This window comes from Apodemus sylvaticus, chromosome 3 (genome assembly GCF_947179515.1).
Source record: "Apodemus sylvaticus chromosome 3, mApoSyl1.1, whole genome shotgun sequence".
Taxonomy (NCBI): Eukaryota; Metazoa; Chordata; class Mammalia; order Rodentia; family Muridae; genus Apodemus; species Apodemus sylvaticus.
The window spans coordinates 116352403-116371253 of NC_067474.1; the positions used below are offsets into that span (position 1 = coordinate 116352403).

General features: G+C 39.9%; 1 protein-coding gene across 4 annotated transcripts in view; it reads left to right on the plus strand.

Annotated features, from left to right (window-relative positions):
• Window positions 1-18851, plus strand: part of Lepr (leptin receptor) — a 123603-nt gene that overhangs the window by 67511 nt on the left and 37241 nt on the right. For all 4 annotated transcript variants that reach the window (XM_052176857.1, XM_052176856.1, XM_052176858.1 and 1 more), the window contains exons 6-11: window positions 1518-1660; window positions 5022-5166; window positions 12370-12660; window positions 12817-12934; window positions 15427-15626; window positions 17596-17744. In XM_052176857.1, coding sequence (XP_052032817.1) covers window positions 1518-1660; window positions 5022-5166; window positions 12370-12660; window positions 12817-12934; window positions 15427-15626; window positions 17596-17744 — 1046 coding nt within the window. The remainder of the gene's footprint in view (window positions 1-1517; window positions 1661-5021; window positions 5167-12369; window positions 12661-12816; window positions 12935-15426; window positions 15627-17595; window positions 17745-18851) is intronic.

An 18851-nucleotide genomic window follows, 5' to 3' on the forward strand; every position in this document is an offset into this window, starting at 1 on the left:
ATGAGTGTATAATGGTAGAAAATAGGAAAAGTGAAATAGCCTTCAATTGTATGTAATTTCACTATTCTTTGCTTTTATTTAATTTTTTAAGTTCCTGTGCTGCTTTTGCTCCTGGGAACACAGTAAAATTTACATGTTAGTGTTTAGTTCCCCCTGTTTATAATAACTTAAACTTGTAACAAGTCACAAAAAAAAATAAGATTTGAATAAAGGAAAAGGCAAAACAACATCTCTAAATTCCTGAACAGATAGGATGTGTGAGAACTATACTAGTTTTGGTTGAAAATACAATTGAAACCAGTAAATGTGTGTTATTGTGATGGTAATGTCCATGAACTCATCAGTTCCTGTTCATTGTACACACCTTGCAAATACAGAGCCACGCTGAGGTGAGAATGGATGTGCAGTTTGCCATTCATACACTCTTCTTCTTTTCCATACACTGTATTTGCTAATTTCACAAGTATGGAGACTGGAGACATGGCTCAACATCTGAACCACTTGCAGAGGACCCAGGTTTGTTCCCTGCACCCACATGGCAGCTCACAACTGCTCGTAGCTGTTGGAGGCTTCGACATTGCTTTTTGGTTTCCTAGGACAACTGAATGCACATACCCATGCGCGCGCACACACAAATAAATAAAAATATAATAAGTTTAACCAAACAAAGTATGAATTTGCTATAAGCCCCTTGAACTTCAGAAGTTAAAGATTTTCAATATTCTACTACAGTGTTAGCTTTAATGGCTGCTTGAGTTCATATCTTTATGGTATGAACTACAGTTTGTAAAAGTAATCTTTGCCTGTAAGATGTTTAAATTGTTTCTTCACATATTTAAAATGTTTTTCTATTGGTTGGAATAATCAAGCACTTATATATGCACATACATATACAAATGTTAATATGCACATGTACATTTGAATTTAGAAATCATTTATTTAGTTAAAGTCCCCAATAAGATAACACCCTCCCCCCACTCTTCTGTGTATAGAGAGACATGTCCTTCTAATGGTGTATTTATTGCACGGTCGTGTTTGTTCTGAGTAGGTGTGCTCTGGAATGCTGTTTTCTATGGATAGATATGCTGACTTTGCCCAGGTCTGTGGATTTTCTGGATACTGTTCTGCACACTGCTCTTATCCTCATGACCAGCAAAAGCAGGCACAGTGACTGGGACTAGGCAGAGACTCCAAGTAAGACTGAAAATTACTAGCAACGTGAAGTTAGGTAGACTTTTTATAGAAGGCAATCACATTTATCAAAGCCATCTCATTTGCTGGTTTACAGCCTTTCCCACACAGGCGAAAGAGTGAAGACAGGGTTTGCTGGGATGCCTTGGTACAAGGGAAGGGCCCATTCTACATCTCTGCTTTAACTCTGTAATTAGCTCTCAAATGTGGTAACATTTTAAGTAGTTGAAAGGCAATCTATTCATCTCACCTTCATTTTACTCATATATGATTGCCCTGAAAACTGGCCAGCTTAAAAGTCTTTTTGTTTTTCTTTTTTCCTTAAGTGAAGCCCGATCCACCCCTAGGTTTGTGTTTGGAAGTCACAGATGATGGTAATTTAAAGATTTCTTGGGACAGCCAAACCACAGCACCATTTCCACTTCAATATCAGGTGAAATATTTAGAGAATTCTACAACTGTAAGAGAGGTAAGTGTATTTTGGTAAAGAAAGTGAAATTTTAAGAAGCAAAGATTTTTTTTTTTTAAATTAATTTTTTTTTATTATTCGATATAATTTATTTACATTTCAAATGATTTCCCCTTTTCTAGCCCCCCCACTCCCCGAAAGTCCCGCAAGCCCCCTTCTCTTCCCCTGTCCTCCCACCCACCCCTTCCCACTTCCCCGTTCTGGTTTTGCTGAATACTGTTTCACTGAGTCTTTCCAGAACCAGGGGCCACTCCTCCTTTCTTCTTGTACCTCATTTGATGTGTGGATTATGTTTTGGGTATTCCAGTTTTCTAGGTTAATATCCACTTATTAGTGAGTGCATACCATGATTCACCTTTTGAGTCTGGGTTACCTCACTTAGTATGATATTCTCTAGCTCCATCCATTTGCCTAAGAATTTCATGAATTCATTGTTTCTAATGGCTGAATAGTACTCCATTGTGTAGATATACCACATTTTTTGCATCCACTCTTCTGTTGAGGGATACCTGGGTTCTTTCCAGCATCTGGCAATTACAAATAGGGCTGCTATGAACATAGTAGAACATGTATCCTTATTACATGGTGGGGAGTCTTCTGGGTATATGCCCAGGAGTGGTATAGCAGGATCTTCTGGAAGTAAGGTGCCCAGTTTTCGGAGGAACCGCCAGACTGATTTCCAGAGTGGTTGTACCAATTTGCAACCCCACCAGCAGTGGAGGAGTGTTCCTCTTTCTCCACACCCTCTCCAACACCTGCTGTCTCCTGAATTTTTAATCTTAGCCATTCTGACTGGTGTAAGATGAAATCTTAGGGTTGTTTTGATTTGCATTTCCCTAATGACTAATGAAGTTGAGCATTTTTTAAGATGCTTCTCCGCCATCCGAAGTTCTTCAGGTGAGAATTCTTTGTTTAACTCTGTACCCCATTTTTTAATAGGGTTGTTTGGTTTTCTGGAGTCTAACTTCTTGAGTTCTTTATATATATTGGATATTAGCCCTCTATCTGATGTAGGATTGGTGAAGATCTTTTCCCAATTTGTTGGTTGCCGATTTGTCCTCTTGATGGTGTCCTTTGCCTTACAGAAACTTTGTAATTTTATGAGGTCCCATTTGTCAATTCTTGCTCTTAGAGCATACGCTATTGGTGTTCTGTTCAGAAACTTTCTCCCTGTACCGATGTCCTCAAGGGTCTTCCCCAGTTTTTTTTCTATTAGCTTCAGAGTGTCTGGCTTTATGTGGAGGTCCTTGATCCATTTGGATTTGAGCTTAGTACAAGGAGACAAGGATGGATCAATTCGCATTCTTCTGCATGCTGACCTCCAGTTGAACCAGCACCATTTGTTGAAAAGGCTATCTTTTTTCCATTGGATGTTTTCAGCCTCTTTGTCGAGGATCAAGTGGCCATAGGTGTGTGGGTTCATTTCTGGATCTTCAATCCTGTTCCATTGATCCTCCTGCCTGTCACTGTACCAATACCATGCAGTTTTTAACACTATTGCTCTGTAGTATTGCTTGAGGTCAGGGATACTGATTCCCCCAGATTTCCTTTTGTTGCTGAGAATAGTTTTAGCTATCCTGGGTTTTTTGTTGTTCCAGATGAATTTGATAATTGCTCTTTCTAGCTCTGTGAAGAATTGAGTTGGGATTTTGATGGGTATTGCATTGAATCTGTATAGTGCTTTAGGCAAAATGGCCATTTTAACTATATTGATTCTGCCGATCCATGAGCATGGGAGGTTTTCCCATTTTTTGAGGTAGAAGCAAAGATTTTTAAGTCTCTTAGAAATTACCCTTGCCTGCTAAATATGCCTGTGCTTTCTAGAGTAGAATGGACTATTTTCACTATTACCTATTGAGATAGTCTACACTCAACAGGAAGTCAGGTATAATTTTTCTTTTTGAGACAGGGTTTCTCTATGTAGTTCTGACTGTCCTAGAGCTTGCTCTGTAGACCAGGCTGGCCACAGATTCAGAGATCTGCCTGCCTCTGAATCCCAAATGCTGGGATTCATTGTGCGTGTCACCTCCACCCGGCCAGCTATAGCATTTTAACTTATAGTTATAACAGCCTTATCTATAGACTGCTGATTCACATTGCATCTTTATGTTTTCATGGCTGAGTGTGTTGACAAACAGTGTATGCATTTCTGTCATGAAGCCAATCAGCATCCTCTTTCGCTTATACACTGGGGTACTTTTTGAGTGGCCGTTTGTTGCCGGGAGTTGTTCTAGATGCATCAAGAATACCTAGAGGTCATAGAGCTGGATACGAGGATGATGAAAGATTGTCATAGCGAGTGGAGGTTGGGGCAGGCCTCATGGGGAGGGTGATGTTTGAGCAAAGATTTGAAGGAGACGGCTGTGTAGGTGTCTGGGGAGGTGGATGACAAGCAGAGGGACCAGCAATGCAGAGGCCCGTGTGGCTGAGGCTGATAGGAGAGAACTGTGCCATGAATGACATCAGATGGGGCAGGTGGGGAGGAGGAGGAGGTCACAAGTAGCTCATGACGTCATGGGAAAGCTTTCATGGCACATAGTGAACCTAAGCATTACATCATTCCAAGGTAAAAAAAAAAATCGATCTTTTTAGAATGGCGTTACTTTTCTAAGGCCTTATTTTTGCAGAGAGCAGTTTGGGAGCCCTTGGTGTCGGGTGTATAAATAAATGCAGAGTGGAGGCTATTGTAAGATACTTTCTCATTATGAAGCTGGAGATCACAGGATTGTAAAGAAGGTCCTATACTGTTCTACACATACCTATGCTTTTCATAATTTTTAATCTATGGCCCCTTTCTTCCTCTCACAGTCTTGAAGAGACCAGGGAGTTTGAGTGGAACACATTTTTAGAAAAACTGAATGAGCCACACAGATCCTACCTAGAGTTTGGTTTCTGCAGGGCTTTGGCCTCAGATGTTTCTTCCTTTAGCTTATAAGCAGTGAGCTGACTCATATCCTGTAGAGGTCAGGATCTTAATATCATTCCTGTCCCTCTGTGCATCTTTCCTTCAGGACCCTTACAGATCTCTCTACACCTCTCCACATTGTTTTCTACCAGTGTGACAGATGGCAAAATGGCTACAACATTCCCAATAACTTTGGGATCGTGGACATTAGTGTTCAGTTACTATTTGTTAATGCTCACATTTGTTGCTTGGTCTACACGCTCTTTAACGTTTTATCGGCAGGTGCATAGTATTTCTTTTTCCTTTGGCCGTTGGTTTCTGCTTTAATTCTGTTTTCAGACAGTGCATCTGTAGGATTCTAACTCTTTGAAATTTGCCTAGGCTTGTGTATTATCAGTTTTGGCAAATATTCCACACCAACTTGATGTTCTGATATTTCAACTTTACACTTAACAGGCTGCTGAAATCGTCTCAGCTACATCTCTACTGGTAGACAGTGTGCTTCCTGGATCTTCATATGAGGTCCAGGTGAGGAGCAAGAGACTGGATGGCTCAGGAGTCTGGAGTGACTGGAGTTCACCTCAGGTCTTTACCACACAAGGTAGGCCTTGTAAAGTTTCTCTGGGGATATTCTCCAAGACCTTGCCTTTCTTGTCATCAGGGGCATCTTCAAATTTTATTTCCCACAAACAATAGGGGAAATAATATTAAAATTGTATTAAGAATTCTTTTTAGAGACAAGGTCTGTCTGGGTATATGGATTATGCTGACTTTGGACTGACATTCTTCCTGCCTCAGAGTCTCTTGAGTTTATAGAAATTTATAGAAGATTTAAAAATGTGTACAGCTACATTTTTTTTCTTAAATCTCAAGTGGGCTGATCTGTTGATGAACATTGCATCTGAGTCCTTATGTATGTGCTTCTAAATGTGAGTTATTTTTTATTATGAAAAGAGATATATTTAAGCTGGGCATGATGGCCCATGCCTATGCATTCATGATTCTAGAGCATGAGGCAGGAGGATGACCTGAGTCCTCCTACTCAGTTATTAAAAACAATGAATTCATGAAATTCTTAGGCAAATGGGTGGAACTAGAAAATATCATCCTAAGTGAGGTAACCCAATCATGAAAGAACACTCATAGTATGCACTTACTGTTAAGTGGATATTAGCCCAGAAGCTCGGAATACCCAAGACACAATTCATTTATCCAATGATGCCCAAGAAGAAGAAAGGAGAGGCCCCTGGTCCTGGAAAGGCTCAATGCAGCAGTATAGGGGAATACCAGGACAGGGAAGAGGGAGGGGGTTGATTGGGGAAGAGGGCTTATGGGACTTTTGGGGAGGGGGAATGCAGGAAAGGGGAAATCATTTGAAAAGTAAATAAAGAATATATCTAATAAAAAAAAAGAAAAAGAAAAACTTCGAAAAGAAGTCCAAAGTTAATTTGAAATTTCTACTTTAGGAACCCAGAGCATACCATTTATGTTGTTATTCTTTAAATTTCCATTAGGAAACTAAGTGTATTCATTTGGCATAAACATAAGATGTTAAAAATGCTTAACTTTAGAACTTTAGAGGCAGGTGTGTGTGTGTGTGTGTTGAATTTGGCTGTCTTCCACTATAATTCTTTACCTTATTTTTTGAGATGGGGTCTCTTCCTGGTCCTGGAACTTGCTGATTTAGCTGGAGTAGCTGACTGCTCAGACCCTAGGATCTTTCCAGGGTCAAGGTCAGAGGCTCCAATTACTGTGCTTAGTGTTTTATGTGGTGCTGGGCCCCTGAGATCAGATTCTCAGGCCTGTGCTACAAGCATCACTTACTGGTCCATCTCACCAGCCTGCTTTTGGAGTTTTCAGAAAAAAGTCTTCACACTTTCAGAGTTGTTGTTTCTCTTAATTGTTCTGTGTATTTCTTTTTATTAGCTATAATTAATACAGAAAGATGGGACAAAGAACTCACAGGCTATATAATTTCATGAGATGCATTTCAAGGGGAAGAAAGAATCATCTTCAGTAGCAATTCTGGGGAAAGGTAGACCTCTAATTTCTGGTAGAGGGCGCTCATTCATGAATCAAGGCATGCACATTGGTGTTCCTTGAGCAGGGCACAGGCCAGTGGGTGGGCCTAAGAGTGGTCTCAAACCAGGTAGAGGAGCTCCAGTTTCTGGAGTTGAGGCTACAGGTGAGGATGGAGAGCCCTGCCCTGGTAGGTACTGGGGTTCCAAAAATAATGGCAGTAGCAGCAACAGCAGTAGCCGACTGTGGTGGGTCGGCTTTCTTATGGAGTCATTGCCTGCTGGGATGGACTCAGGACCCTTGCACAGGGCCAGGTAATCCAGCAAGAATCTGGGGATTACAATAACCAGTTGCTTTCCTAACCCCAGGATCTTTTGTAGAGCCACCAAATAGCACCAGAGCAATGCTAGCATCTTTAGAGAGTGGCTCCTCCCCAATGGTGGATACCATGTTTTCCCAATGCAGTGACAGCAGACCTGAAAATTGGTTCCTTTTTTTCTTTTCCTTTCTTCCCATTCTCTGGCTATTTTTCATTCTTTGGTTTGATCTCTAGATTTATAACTACAGAGAGTCAAACTTGTATTCATGCCAAAAGTCCTTGAGGGTTTCAGTGAAGATCCAGCTATCTCAAAGGCTGTGTCTCATTCTGGAGTCGGTGAGCTGCAACTCACTGTTGTGACTATTTCCTCTTTGCTATTCCACAGCATTTGGTGCCAACAGTAAAATTTTGGTTTTACCCCTACGGCAGGTTTTCCTACCAATGATGCAAGCTTGGCAGAAGCACAGAAGCTTTCTCATGGTGGGTGGGTCCTGTTCTTTTCTTGGAATCAGCTACCTTGATGTTCATAACTGCTTTAACAACCTGTTGGTATTAGCTAAGAATGCCTGGCTCAACTCTGCCTGGAAATCCATCCTAGATCTCATTACTGCCGAGAACACTGTAGATACAGCTGACACACTTGGATGCTCACTAAGGCTATCCTGCGATTGACCTAAACTTCCACCTCTGGCACATGTGATTCAGCAGTCCTTTCAGGTGTGAGTGATCTCCTGGGCTCTCGGTCTCACCTCAGTGACTCAGAGACCTGTGTGTCTGGTCTCCTCTCTTCCCTATCTACTTTTCAAGTTATTTTTAACATCAGAGAAACTGTGATGTATTTACAGTTTTACAAAGAGGTGAGATGCAGTGTTTTTCGGAGCTCTGAGAATCTTGTGTGGTTTCCGCCCCTGCCACAGTTGAGTTGTGAATTCAGGGCGACCCTTAAGTGTGTCTTTGGTAGTCTGCTTGTTCATTTTTACTCAGGTTCATTGTGGTTACACAGAAATCACAGTGTAAAATGATGAGCACAATCAATCCATTTCATTCAACAAGTTTCCTTATTGATTACTTAGTATTTAAGAAGTGTTAATTAGTCAGAAAGCAAGTTGCATCAGTGTCTTAGAAGCATTGATTTTGGAGTCTACAAGTTTATGCAAGGACCAACATTATGATTTCTTTGGAGAGGCTCTTAACCTTTCTGTGCCTCAGTTTTCTTGTCTGTAAAATCAGGCTGTTTTTCCATGAATAGCGTGAAAATAATATAACAAAGTGCTTATTACAGCACTAGACTCTTAATAAACATTCAGTGAACATCAGATATAATTTTAGTTTAAATTCACAGCCTAGGTATTCAGAATCTCAAAACCTAGAGATGGGAAGGTGCAGCCTGGGCCATGGACTACTCGATGCTGACCCTACCTGCCCTTGGGGTTGGAGGTGATATGGCACAGAGCCAAAGACACAGACTCCAGGAGCAGATGAGAAATGCTACAGCAAGCTCATCTGAACAATGATGCAAGCTTCTTTAATACCCTTCACCCAATCCCCATTGGTCTCAAGAAAGCATCTCTTCTAAATAGCAGTTCCTGATTGGCTGGCATTGTCTGCACCAGCAATCCTTGGTCTCTCAGACAGTTCTTAATTAGGTCCTCTGACAGGAGATGCTTTTGTGGATGCACAGCCCCTGGCATTTACATTGAGGTGGGACCGCCATTCCTGCTACAGGATGGTGGACACTAATTTCTTGGTGCAAAGTGAGATTGTGAGAGGGAGCAAAATTGAGTGTTGAACAATTGGCTCAGGGCAGGAGACTCAGGGGCCCAGCACAGGAGGAGCCTCAGACGATGATTTTGTATCTTTATTCATCAACTAAGTTTCTACTGTCACTATGTGTATAATAGGATGCTGATAATTTGGATTTTGAATTTTTTATTGTTTCCTAAGGAAAGTTGAATCTTCTATAATCTGGTCTTCTTAACCAGCTCTGACCTATGAGTCACATGGGAGGGAGATGGAAATGACAATATCTCAGGTGGAGTCTTCTGTGTGGAGTATGGGGCCAGGTGGGGAGGGAAGGGAGAAGCTGTACAAAAGGAAATAGAAGCCCACCATGCCTCCGTATTCTGATAGTTTGTCTTTATTAACCACTGGGCAATATGGAAATGTAGAAAGCTTGCTGTTGTTTTATTTCATAATTAAAATTTAAAACTTCTCCTTCATAAAAAGAGGCAGTGTTAAAAGAATCAGTGTTGTTTTGCAAAGTTGGTTAGAATTCAAAGCTGAGTATGAATGCTTTTCTAGAAACTTCATATAATATACTGGTTGATTTGATGCATTTTTGATCAATATTTGATCTCATTCAGTTTAGGTCTTTAGATGGATATGTTTGTAGTTCTGTTCTTCTTTACGATGTATGTCACTATCTGCAAGTTTAAATTTGCTTGGTTTTTTCAAATGCCAGCTCATATTTTGCATCCTCATATAATATAGTCAGATTATCCTACAAAGAACACACACACAGACACACACATACATACACACACACACACACACACACAAAACATACACACACATACCACACACACCACACACACCATACACACACACCACTTTTGTTGGTCTGTTTGATTGTGCTGTAGTGAGTCATCTCTAACCTTCAAACATCCAAACAGAAACATGCAAATAACAACAACAACAACAACAACAAAAATGTGAGTAAATAGCCACCACCCAATCAAAATTACCACCAAAAATCAGTTTTAAAAGGGGAAAATGTTATTTTGGCTCATACATATTTAAGGTTTTAATCGTGAACGTGTCGCTTTGAGCCTGTGAGGACATAGTCTACCGGCAGTGGGAGACTGAAGGAGAGAGCATCTGTTCACAGGCAAGAGAGATGAAGAAACCTGGGGCCCAGTCCCTGTCATGGGCACAATTCCAGTGACCTGACTCCTTGCGCGGCACCACCCTCATGAAGCTCTCATAGATCCCAGCAGCAGCACAGGCTGGTGTCCCGGCCTTCAGCTTCTGACCTTTGGAGACACTGAAGGTCTCAACCACGATGCTACCTGCTAAACTCAGATGGCTCAGCTGCTGGTAGGTGAGGATTAAGAGAAATGAACTCAACCACATCGGAAACAAACTAAGACACTGGCACTTGCAGTAGAAACAAAAGCTTGTCTGTTAATGTAGCTCCCCCAAATATTCCTTCTTACACTATCATTCACTGTGCTGATGTAATAGTCGATGATGTGCGCTGAATCACACTCTGTGTAAGCAGGCTCCATGTTTTCTCTTTAAAGAGAAATCAGCATGTCGGCCCCTAGAATTAAAAAGTCTGTTTTCTGGGGCTGTGATAAACACAAGCTAAAATGAATTCTACCTAAAAATGTTTTGATTCATGGTCTGTATTTTTGAGTAATTAATAACATTAATACTTATCAGTAGAATATCCTCTTTTATTTGTTAATGTAGATATTGTGAAGTTATTAGTGGCTTTTTTTTGCTATATGAAGTTATAGCTGTCCTATTCCTTAAACTAAATGTTGCATAATATTTACTAGGATAATATTTGTGCTCTTTTACCAATTAAGTGTTGAGACCACTCTCGCCAGCAAGGAATGACACAACACAGGAAGATCTTCTTCAAGCAATTTATTCCCATGGGGATTAAAAAAAAATAGACACGAGTCATTCTGCAAGGAGAATGACCCCCCCCCCCCCCCTTACCTTACTGGGAAACCAGCAATATATATACTAGAGGCCAGGGAAGGGAACAGGAAAAATCAATTATAGTCATAGGTCAGGCACCTGGGAAGTGCGTACCACACCCGGTCAGAAGGCAGGAATCAAGCTAAGCCACAGGATGTTTTGCTCTCAAGAAACCTGTGCAAACAGTTCAGCTGGGGGCGTTGAGCCAAGCTCTCTGATTCCCAACAATTAAGTATTCAGCATTTTTCAAATGTTTCAAGTTTACTATAGATTTACAGATTGATACTCTTTTAAAGTTTGTATGTATGTATGTATATGACTGCTCTATTTGCATGTATGCCTGCATGACAGAAGAGGGCATTAGATCCCATTATAGATAGTTGTGAGCCACCCTGTCAGTGCTCTTAACTGCTGAGCCATCACCTTTAGATTTAAGCATTTAATCAGTCATAAACCATATACATTTTAACTTTATTCCTCAATTAAGTCTCATTGGATGCATTTGAGGTTGAACTAAAACACCTTGAGATTTTTAAAAGTAATCTGTAATGAAGAGCCTCAATTTGTGGCTTTGAGACAGTTCAGAGATGAGACTGTGGAGCCCCAGTCTCTCAGGTGTGTGGCAGGCAGGGGTCAGCAGTGAGTTCCATTCCCGGGAAAGCTGCATATCCTTGAGGCTGGGATTATACTCAGTCATTCCTATAACCTAGTGGCCTAGCCTCTGCCCAGCGATATGATGTTCAGTGCTGTCCTGTTTCTGTTTACCATAGATACACTCAGCACAAATGTGCAGTGTGCACAGTACATGGAAAACCATTGCTGTAAAATTAGCGTATTACCTATTTAACTGCTTATTAGAAGCCTTTGTACCTATAAAGAAAACAATAGCAACACATTCCTTCTCTTCAGGATTTTGTGTCATAGTGGTCTGTACTAAGAACACATGCTACATTGGGCTGGGGAGATGGCTCAGTGGTAAAAGCACTGACTACTCACGCAGAGGTTCCTGAGTTCGATTCCCAGCAACCACATGGTGGCTCACAACCACCTGTAATGGGGTCTGATGTCTTCTTCTGGTGTGTCTGAAGACAGCTACAGTGTACATACACATAAAATAAATAAATACAGCTTAATAAAACTCCACATGCTATGTTTTACTGATTCTTTTGAAATTTTAAAATTTTATTTATTTTGTATGCATACACGTGCCCTGGTCTATATGTTGAGGTCATGGGTCAACTCGCAGGGGCCAATTCTTTCATTCTATTATGTCAGTCCTATGGATTGAGTTAGCTCATTTGGTTTGACGGCAGGTACCTTTCCCTGCTAAGCCATCGCACTGGTCCTCCTTTTCTCTTTATCATTTATTTACTTGCTTATTTTTCTGTGTCTGCCTGCACATGCACATTCAATTTTAATAGTCTGGTGGAAAATGGATTATTGTGCAAGCATATGAAACTTCATTTAGTTAGTTTCTCGTGTCACTTGGAAGAAACGGTTGCTAAGGTATAGCTGCAAGGAAGAAGCCCCAAGTTTGGAAGCTTGTCGTCGTTCTTTTCACAGAGGCTCTGTTCACCTGAGAGCAGAGCTTCCTGATGCTCTAAAGGGCTGTCCACAGCAGCAGCAAGATTCTCAGTGCACACATTTGACTTGGGCAGGGTAACCAGGACGTGGCCATCTCTTTTCTGTGGTAAGACTGCTCACATGATGGTTTCTCTTTCCATCTAAACTCCTGCCTTTCTATCTCTGTTACAGATGTTGTGTATTTTCCACCCAAAATTCTGACAAGTGTTGGATCGAATGCTTCCTTTCATTGCACCTACAAAAATGAAAACCAGATTATCTCCTCAAAACAGATAGTTTGGTGGATGAATCTAGCTGAGAAAATCCCTGCGATACAGTATAGCATTGTGAGTGACCACGTTAGCAAAGTTACTTTCTCCAACCTGAAAGCCACCAGACCTCGCGGGAAGTTTACCTATGACGCAGTATATTGCTGCAATGAACAGGCGTGCCATCACCGCTATGCTGAATTATATGTGATCGGTAAGAATCCCAAGGCCCCGTCCACTCTGTCCTATGAGATCATTTGTTATCATGGACTGCATTAGAGTCCTACTAAACATGTGAGGAAAATGTTTTTTTTTTTCATGATTTTTGGTGTTTTTACTTTATATTAATATTTTAATGTGTTTTAAATAGATGTCAATATCAATATATCATGTGAAACTGACGGGTACTTAACTAAAATGACTTGCAGATGGTCACCCAGCACAATCCAATCACTAGAGGGAAGCACTGTGCAGTTGAGGTATCGCAGGTATGTATTGTATTTGCTTCTTTGTGCTTCCCTGGGCATGACACAGTTAAATTTTCTATTAATCTATTACTATAGCAGAAATCTGGTGCACCTTTCTCCATGAGCAGAAGTTTGAATATAGTTCATTAGAAAGTCTGTGAGAAATTATATAAATTGTACTCTTTGAAAACATTTACACCCGAGGCTAAAACAAAACAAAACAAAACAAAAAACAAAAAAAAGTATTTTGTTTTAACTTTGTATTATCATGTTTACTAACCAAATTCCTGGAATTGCATTTTTGACTCTTGAGTGACATGCAAGGGATTTTGATTCAAAGAACGGGCTACACTTGGCTGTGCACTGTTTTAAAAAACGTAACATCATTCAGCTAAAGGTCAGTATTAGAAGAAAAGAGACAGATGAACATGATTCTACAGGATGTGATGGTCTGTTTGGTCTTGTTTTTTAGAATGAAGTGAATTAAGTAAGAAAGCAATCAGTATTTAGTAGGGGTAATGGGTTCTATTAAAGACAAATTTGTGCTCATTTGCTTTTTTATAATTTAAGACATATCTGAATAGTATCCCCCCTTGTTTTGACAGAATGCATGTCCTAAATGATGTCTCACTGGTAGAAAGAAGGCACATACATCCTTGTTTGGAAAGCCTTCATGGTAGTTGTCCAGTATGTTTGCCACACTTATACTCTATGCTCTGATATTTAAATTTGCATTGGAGAATTTCAGTTTGTATAAGGTTCCCATTTATTCTTAAAATCTAAAATTTCAACCCAGAAGCTATATCCCTTCTCTTCAGTCCTGTGATCTGAGCTCTGTGCCTCATCCTCTGAGTTGATTCCTCTGTGGTACTGGAAGAAAAATGTCAATTTTTGCATTTCTTAGATGGGAAAAATTGGTGCTTTTATCCTATATACTATGAATATTTTAACACCAATGGGAAGTTTGTGCTAGGCCATTTTAATTATATATGTCTTTTCATGCATTTTCACATGCAAACATATGTCTGCAGAAAACCACTTATAAGCTCCATAGCTCATTTTCCATCCTAACATTCATGGGATCACCTTGTAACCAACTACAAATCCTTAACGAGTTCTTGAACCTCCCAAGTGCTAATTTCTGTGTCTGTAAAATGGGGAGAATGGTAGGATTCATATGCTTTGGGGGTAAATTAATGACATTTCATTTTGTTGTAATTAAGTAATATCACTCTGCCTAGAAAACATTCCACTTGAGCAATCAATAAATGGTTCCTACTGTCATGATGGCGAAGCTAACCATTCCAAGCTAGACCTTCGCCACCGTGTTCTGTGCTGCTGTTGTGCCACACACTAATGACTATACATCCGTCTGTCATTGCATTCCTCACCCATCATTAATCATCTGAACACACGTGTGCATACACACACACACACACACACACACACACACACACCTATAACAGTGAGGAGAAAATATTACAAAGACAGTAAATGAGAAATGATTTTAGTGTTTTCGCTTTCCTCTTTCCTTCTCCCTTTCATCTCTGTAGAGTTGTAAGAGATTTAGTCATCTGGATACCATTTCCAGAGCAAATAGTGACAGGAAGGCTATTTCTAAGAGAAGAATCACTTTGCGCGCTGCGAGGAAGTAGGTCGGGTTTGTTTACAACTCCTAATGTCTAAAGAATTTTCATTTCTGAGAAAATGAGTTTAAACATGAAAAAGAAAATGAGTGATTTTTTTCCCCCCATGGAGATACAGATTTGTGAAAGGGGTCGTGACCTACAGGTTGAGAGCCAACACATCAGAGGCTTGTTTCAGTAACTCAATTGTTGAAAGTAGACTTTGTTTAAAAGATTAAAAGTAGGTTTGGGGGGACTCCTGAGGTGGAAGGAAAGCAGGGTTTTTTTTTTGTTAGTTTCTTTTGTTTTTGCTTTAAACAGTGTGTTAAATTCCAACAGAAATGGAGAATGTAACGGGCGAGAGTAATATTTGGCTTGACTGGCAGGGCTCCACCACGTTCTAGTCCAAACTGATGTAATGAATACAATACCAAATCCTGATCCTGACATGAATACAGTTATGAAGTAGCACTGAAAGTCATCTCATGGCTGGGGGAGGGGCTGTCAGCACAGCATGAGGAACTGTGTTACAGGGTCATAGCAGCAGGAAGGTTGGGGGATCAGCACAGCAGAAAGAACTGTGTTAGAGTGGCAGCAGTAGGAAGTCTGAGGACCTTGCCCTAGGTAATCACCACCATCCTGCAGCTCTGGGCCTAACTTACCTTCTCACATCTGTCCTTCACCTCCCACGAAGTGTTTTTATAGTCAGTTTGTGGAAAGACTAAAATCCAGCTGGAGCTTGGAGCTCAAGGAGGCCTTTATAACAACAGCATCAGTTTTCAGACAGAGAACATGATATCAAACGACAAATTGGAATTCTAAATGTCTTTTTTAAAATAAATTCTACATATTAACTGGCTACTTTTTTTTTTTAAAATATCTTTTAAGGCGCAGCCTGTATTGTCCTGATAGACCATCTATTCATCCTACGTCTGAACTCAAAAACTGCATCTTACAGAGAGATGGCTTTTATGAATGTGTTTTCCAGCCAATCTTTCTATTATCTGGCTATACAATGTGGATCAGGATCAACCATTCTTTAGGTTTACTTGACTCTCCACCAACATGTGTCCTTCCTGACTCTGTAGGTACGTCAAACTATATGTTCCTTATATTTGAATGTTACTTTCTAATTGCACTATATTTTGAAGAAGAAAATTGTTTCTGTTTATAGAGCAATATATTGAGAAGATGATTGGCTGTAGAAGCTTTCTATTTTTGAGTTTTAATACAATTTTGAATTAATTTTTGTATTATTGATAGCATGTTTGTTTATAAATATGGGTAATAGATTCATAGTAGCTGAGTATTTCTATAGAGCACTTGATTGCATGTGTTGCTGTGAGAGCGATTTTATGAGGATTCTAGTGTAGTTCTGAAAGAATTTGCTATTTTAATATGAAAGTTTTATTTGATAATCTAAAGGCTTCAAGACTGAATTTGAGAAACTGGGTAAGAAACATTCAAAATAGCTAAAGGAATCGAAGAAAATTGACGCAGATGGTGAAATCTGTAATTTTACTTATGTCAAAGAGTCATTGAGTCCAAAGTTACCACAGAATATTTGAGAAATGACCGACTTACAAGTCATTTCTTTTGTTGCTATACATTATTTTGTTAAAAAATTATGCCAAAATCAGTATATTTTTCATAATTTTCTAAATTGGTCAGCACACATTTGAAATGGAATCTATATTTTGTTAACTATGGAGTGAATTTATTTTAACTATTATATCTGTTTTTTGACAAAGATGCCTACTTAATTGATTATCTTTTCCTTTACATGATTCCAATGTACGTGTTTTACTGCATTGTATTTCTGTTACTCAGTATTCCAGGGTAGGAAAGGGCCATGAACATTCACATACAACATGGAATCAACAACATTCTGTCTGAATAACACTGGCTGTTTTTATTTTCCAAAACTAAAAGAGTTTAAATTGGGCTCATATTGCCTTAGGAAGAGAGTGATGTGGAAATAAAGACTCAGGGTATAAACCTCCGTGCTCCCTCCTCCTAGCCTTTAAAGCTTGGGTCAGGCAGGAAAACCTTCTGAATCACCCACCATAGTCCCTGGATGTGTGCATCACTCCGGTCAGTGTGGATACTACAGCTTGGTAGTCACTGAATCTATGCATGTGACCCACTGAAGTACAACCAAAGAATGAACTCTTACTCTGTCTCAAACTCTTGGCATGTAGTTTCTTGGAAAGAAATGGCCTTTTCTAGGGATAAACATTTTATCATCTTCCTGGCTTGGAAATGAATGCTTTTATGAACTGTGAGGACTTTAATGGTCATAAGAAACTACATACTAATGACAAATTTGAGACATTTTTGTCTAAAGTACTAGTGTTGGTTTCTCAAGTGGTCAAAAACTGCTCAAATAAGAGACTGCACTTTTTGCACATTTTTTTTTCAGAAGTGAGACTTGGAGGGAAAGAATGATGGCCAACACTCATGTGCAGTCCGGGTCTTCTTTGTTCCCTGTGAATCAATGCTGTCCTGAATTACAGAGTTTGAGGGAGCCAATGTGTTGAGGGGATAGACCCAGAATGTCTACAGAACCCTTTCCTAACTGTATAATGTCTGTAGATGGCCCTAATTGGGGTTTTCCAATTTATGGGTTCTATTTCCCTTCAGCTACTAGAGTTGTGTACTTCATATTCCAGTCAATGGCTCTCTCTCTTTGGATGCTTCTGTGGTGGAGGTGCCCATCAAAATAATCAAAGAGGAGGAGTGTCCTGGCCACCATCCCAGAGACCTTGGGCTCTAACTCATGTCAACCTCTCAGATTCTGACTCGTGACAGTTGTGGGGGGATCTGACAGGATCTGAGATAGTAGGGCATGCCCTCTGGAGAAAAGTTCCTTACTAGCTAGTGTAAAAGTATAGTACTTAAGCAATTTAACACGTTGCTATGGCAGCAGAAGCCATTGGCTCATTCATGGTGTAAAGACAAGACTTTGAAAAGGATATTGTCTATAAGGTATAATGATAGTTAATATTGCTACTTAAGTTACTATTACATAATATTATTTTTTATTTATTTTTTTAGTAAAACCACTACCTCCATCTAATGTAAAAGCAGAGATTACTATAAACACTGGATTATTGAACGTATCTTGGGAAAAGCCAGTCTTTCCAGAGAATAACCTTCAGTTCCAGATTCGATATGGCTTAAGTGGAAAAGAAATACAATGGAAGGTACCTTTTATTTCAAATCGATTCTCTCTCTCTCTCTCTCTCTCTCTCTCTCTCTTTGTGTGTGTGTGTGTGTGTGTGTGTGTGTAAATTGGAGTCTCTATAGTGCAGGCTAACTTCAAAGCCATTCTGTAGCTCAGGCTGGCCTAGAACTTATAAACTCTTGCTGCTTAGCCTTTTCAAGTCCTGGGACTACTAGATGCTATTTAAATGTTTTGTAAGCATATATTAATCATACTTATTGATGGGTTCTATTGTGATATTTTCATCCATGTACTGTATTTTGATCATACTCACCCCGTCTTACCACCTCTTGTTCTCCTACAAATGACCCCCTTCCTCTTGCTAGCTAGTTGTCATTCTACATTTTTGGTAAGGAGTTTTTCCCATAGGTGCATGGGCAGCTTATCAGCAGCTATATCACCAAAGAAAATGTCTCAGATTCCCGCAGCAACAGTAAAATCCTCAGGGAGAAGTGGGGCCTTGTGAGCCCCTATCTCTTCCATGACCAATCTCCCATGTTTCATGCAGGTATCACAGCCAGCTGCAGAGAGTTAAGCGTGCAACAGCATCTTAGCATTATTCCTGGCAAAGAGAGAATATACACTCCTCTACTGTGTAGTTACTTTCATTATGTAGATTGTCAAAGGTTAATCTCTGCAAGGAATGAAATATCATGATCTAGCATATCGCAAAGGATTCTGGACAGGACATTTCCCAATGAAGTGTTCTGTGAAAGAGACTGTGTGGTTAAACAGGCTGAGGAAACCCTGCCTCACTGTACCTTTCTTTTTTTTTTTTGTTATTATTTATTTATTTTTATTGAATATAATCTTCATTTACATTTCTTTTTTTAATATTTGTATTTTATATATTCTTTGTTTACATTCCAAATGATTTCCCCTTTCCCAGATCCCCCCTCCCCATATGTCCCATAAACCTTCTTCTCTCCATCCATTCTCCAATCACCTCCCTCCTTTTTCTCTGTCCTTATATTCCCCTCCAATGCTAGATCAATCCTTTCCAGGATCAGGACCCTCTCCATACTTCTTCATGGGAGTCATTTGTTATGCGATTTGTGCCTTGGGTATTCAGAGCTTCTGGGCTAAT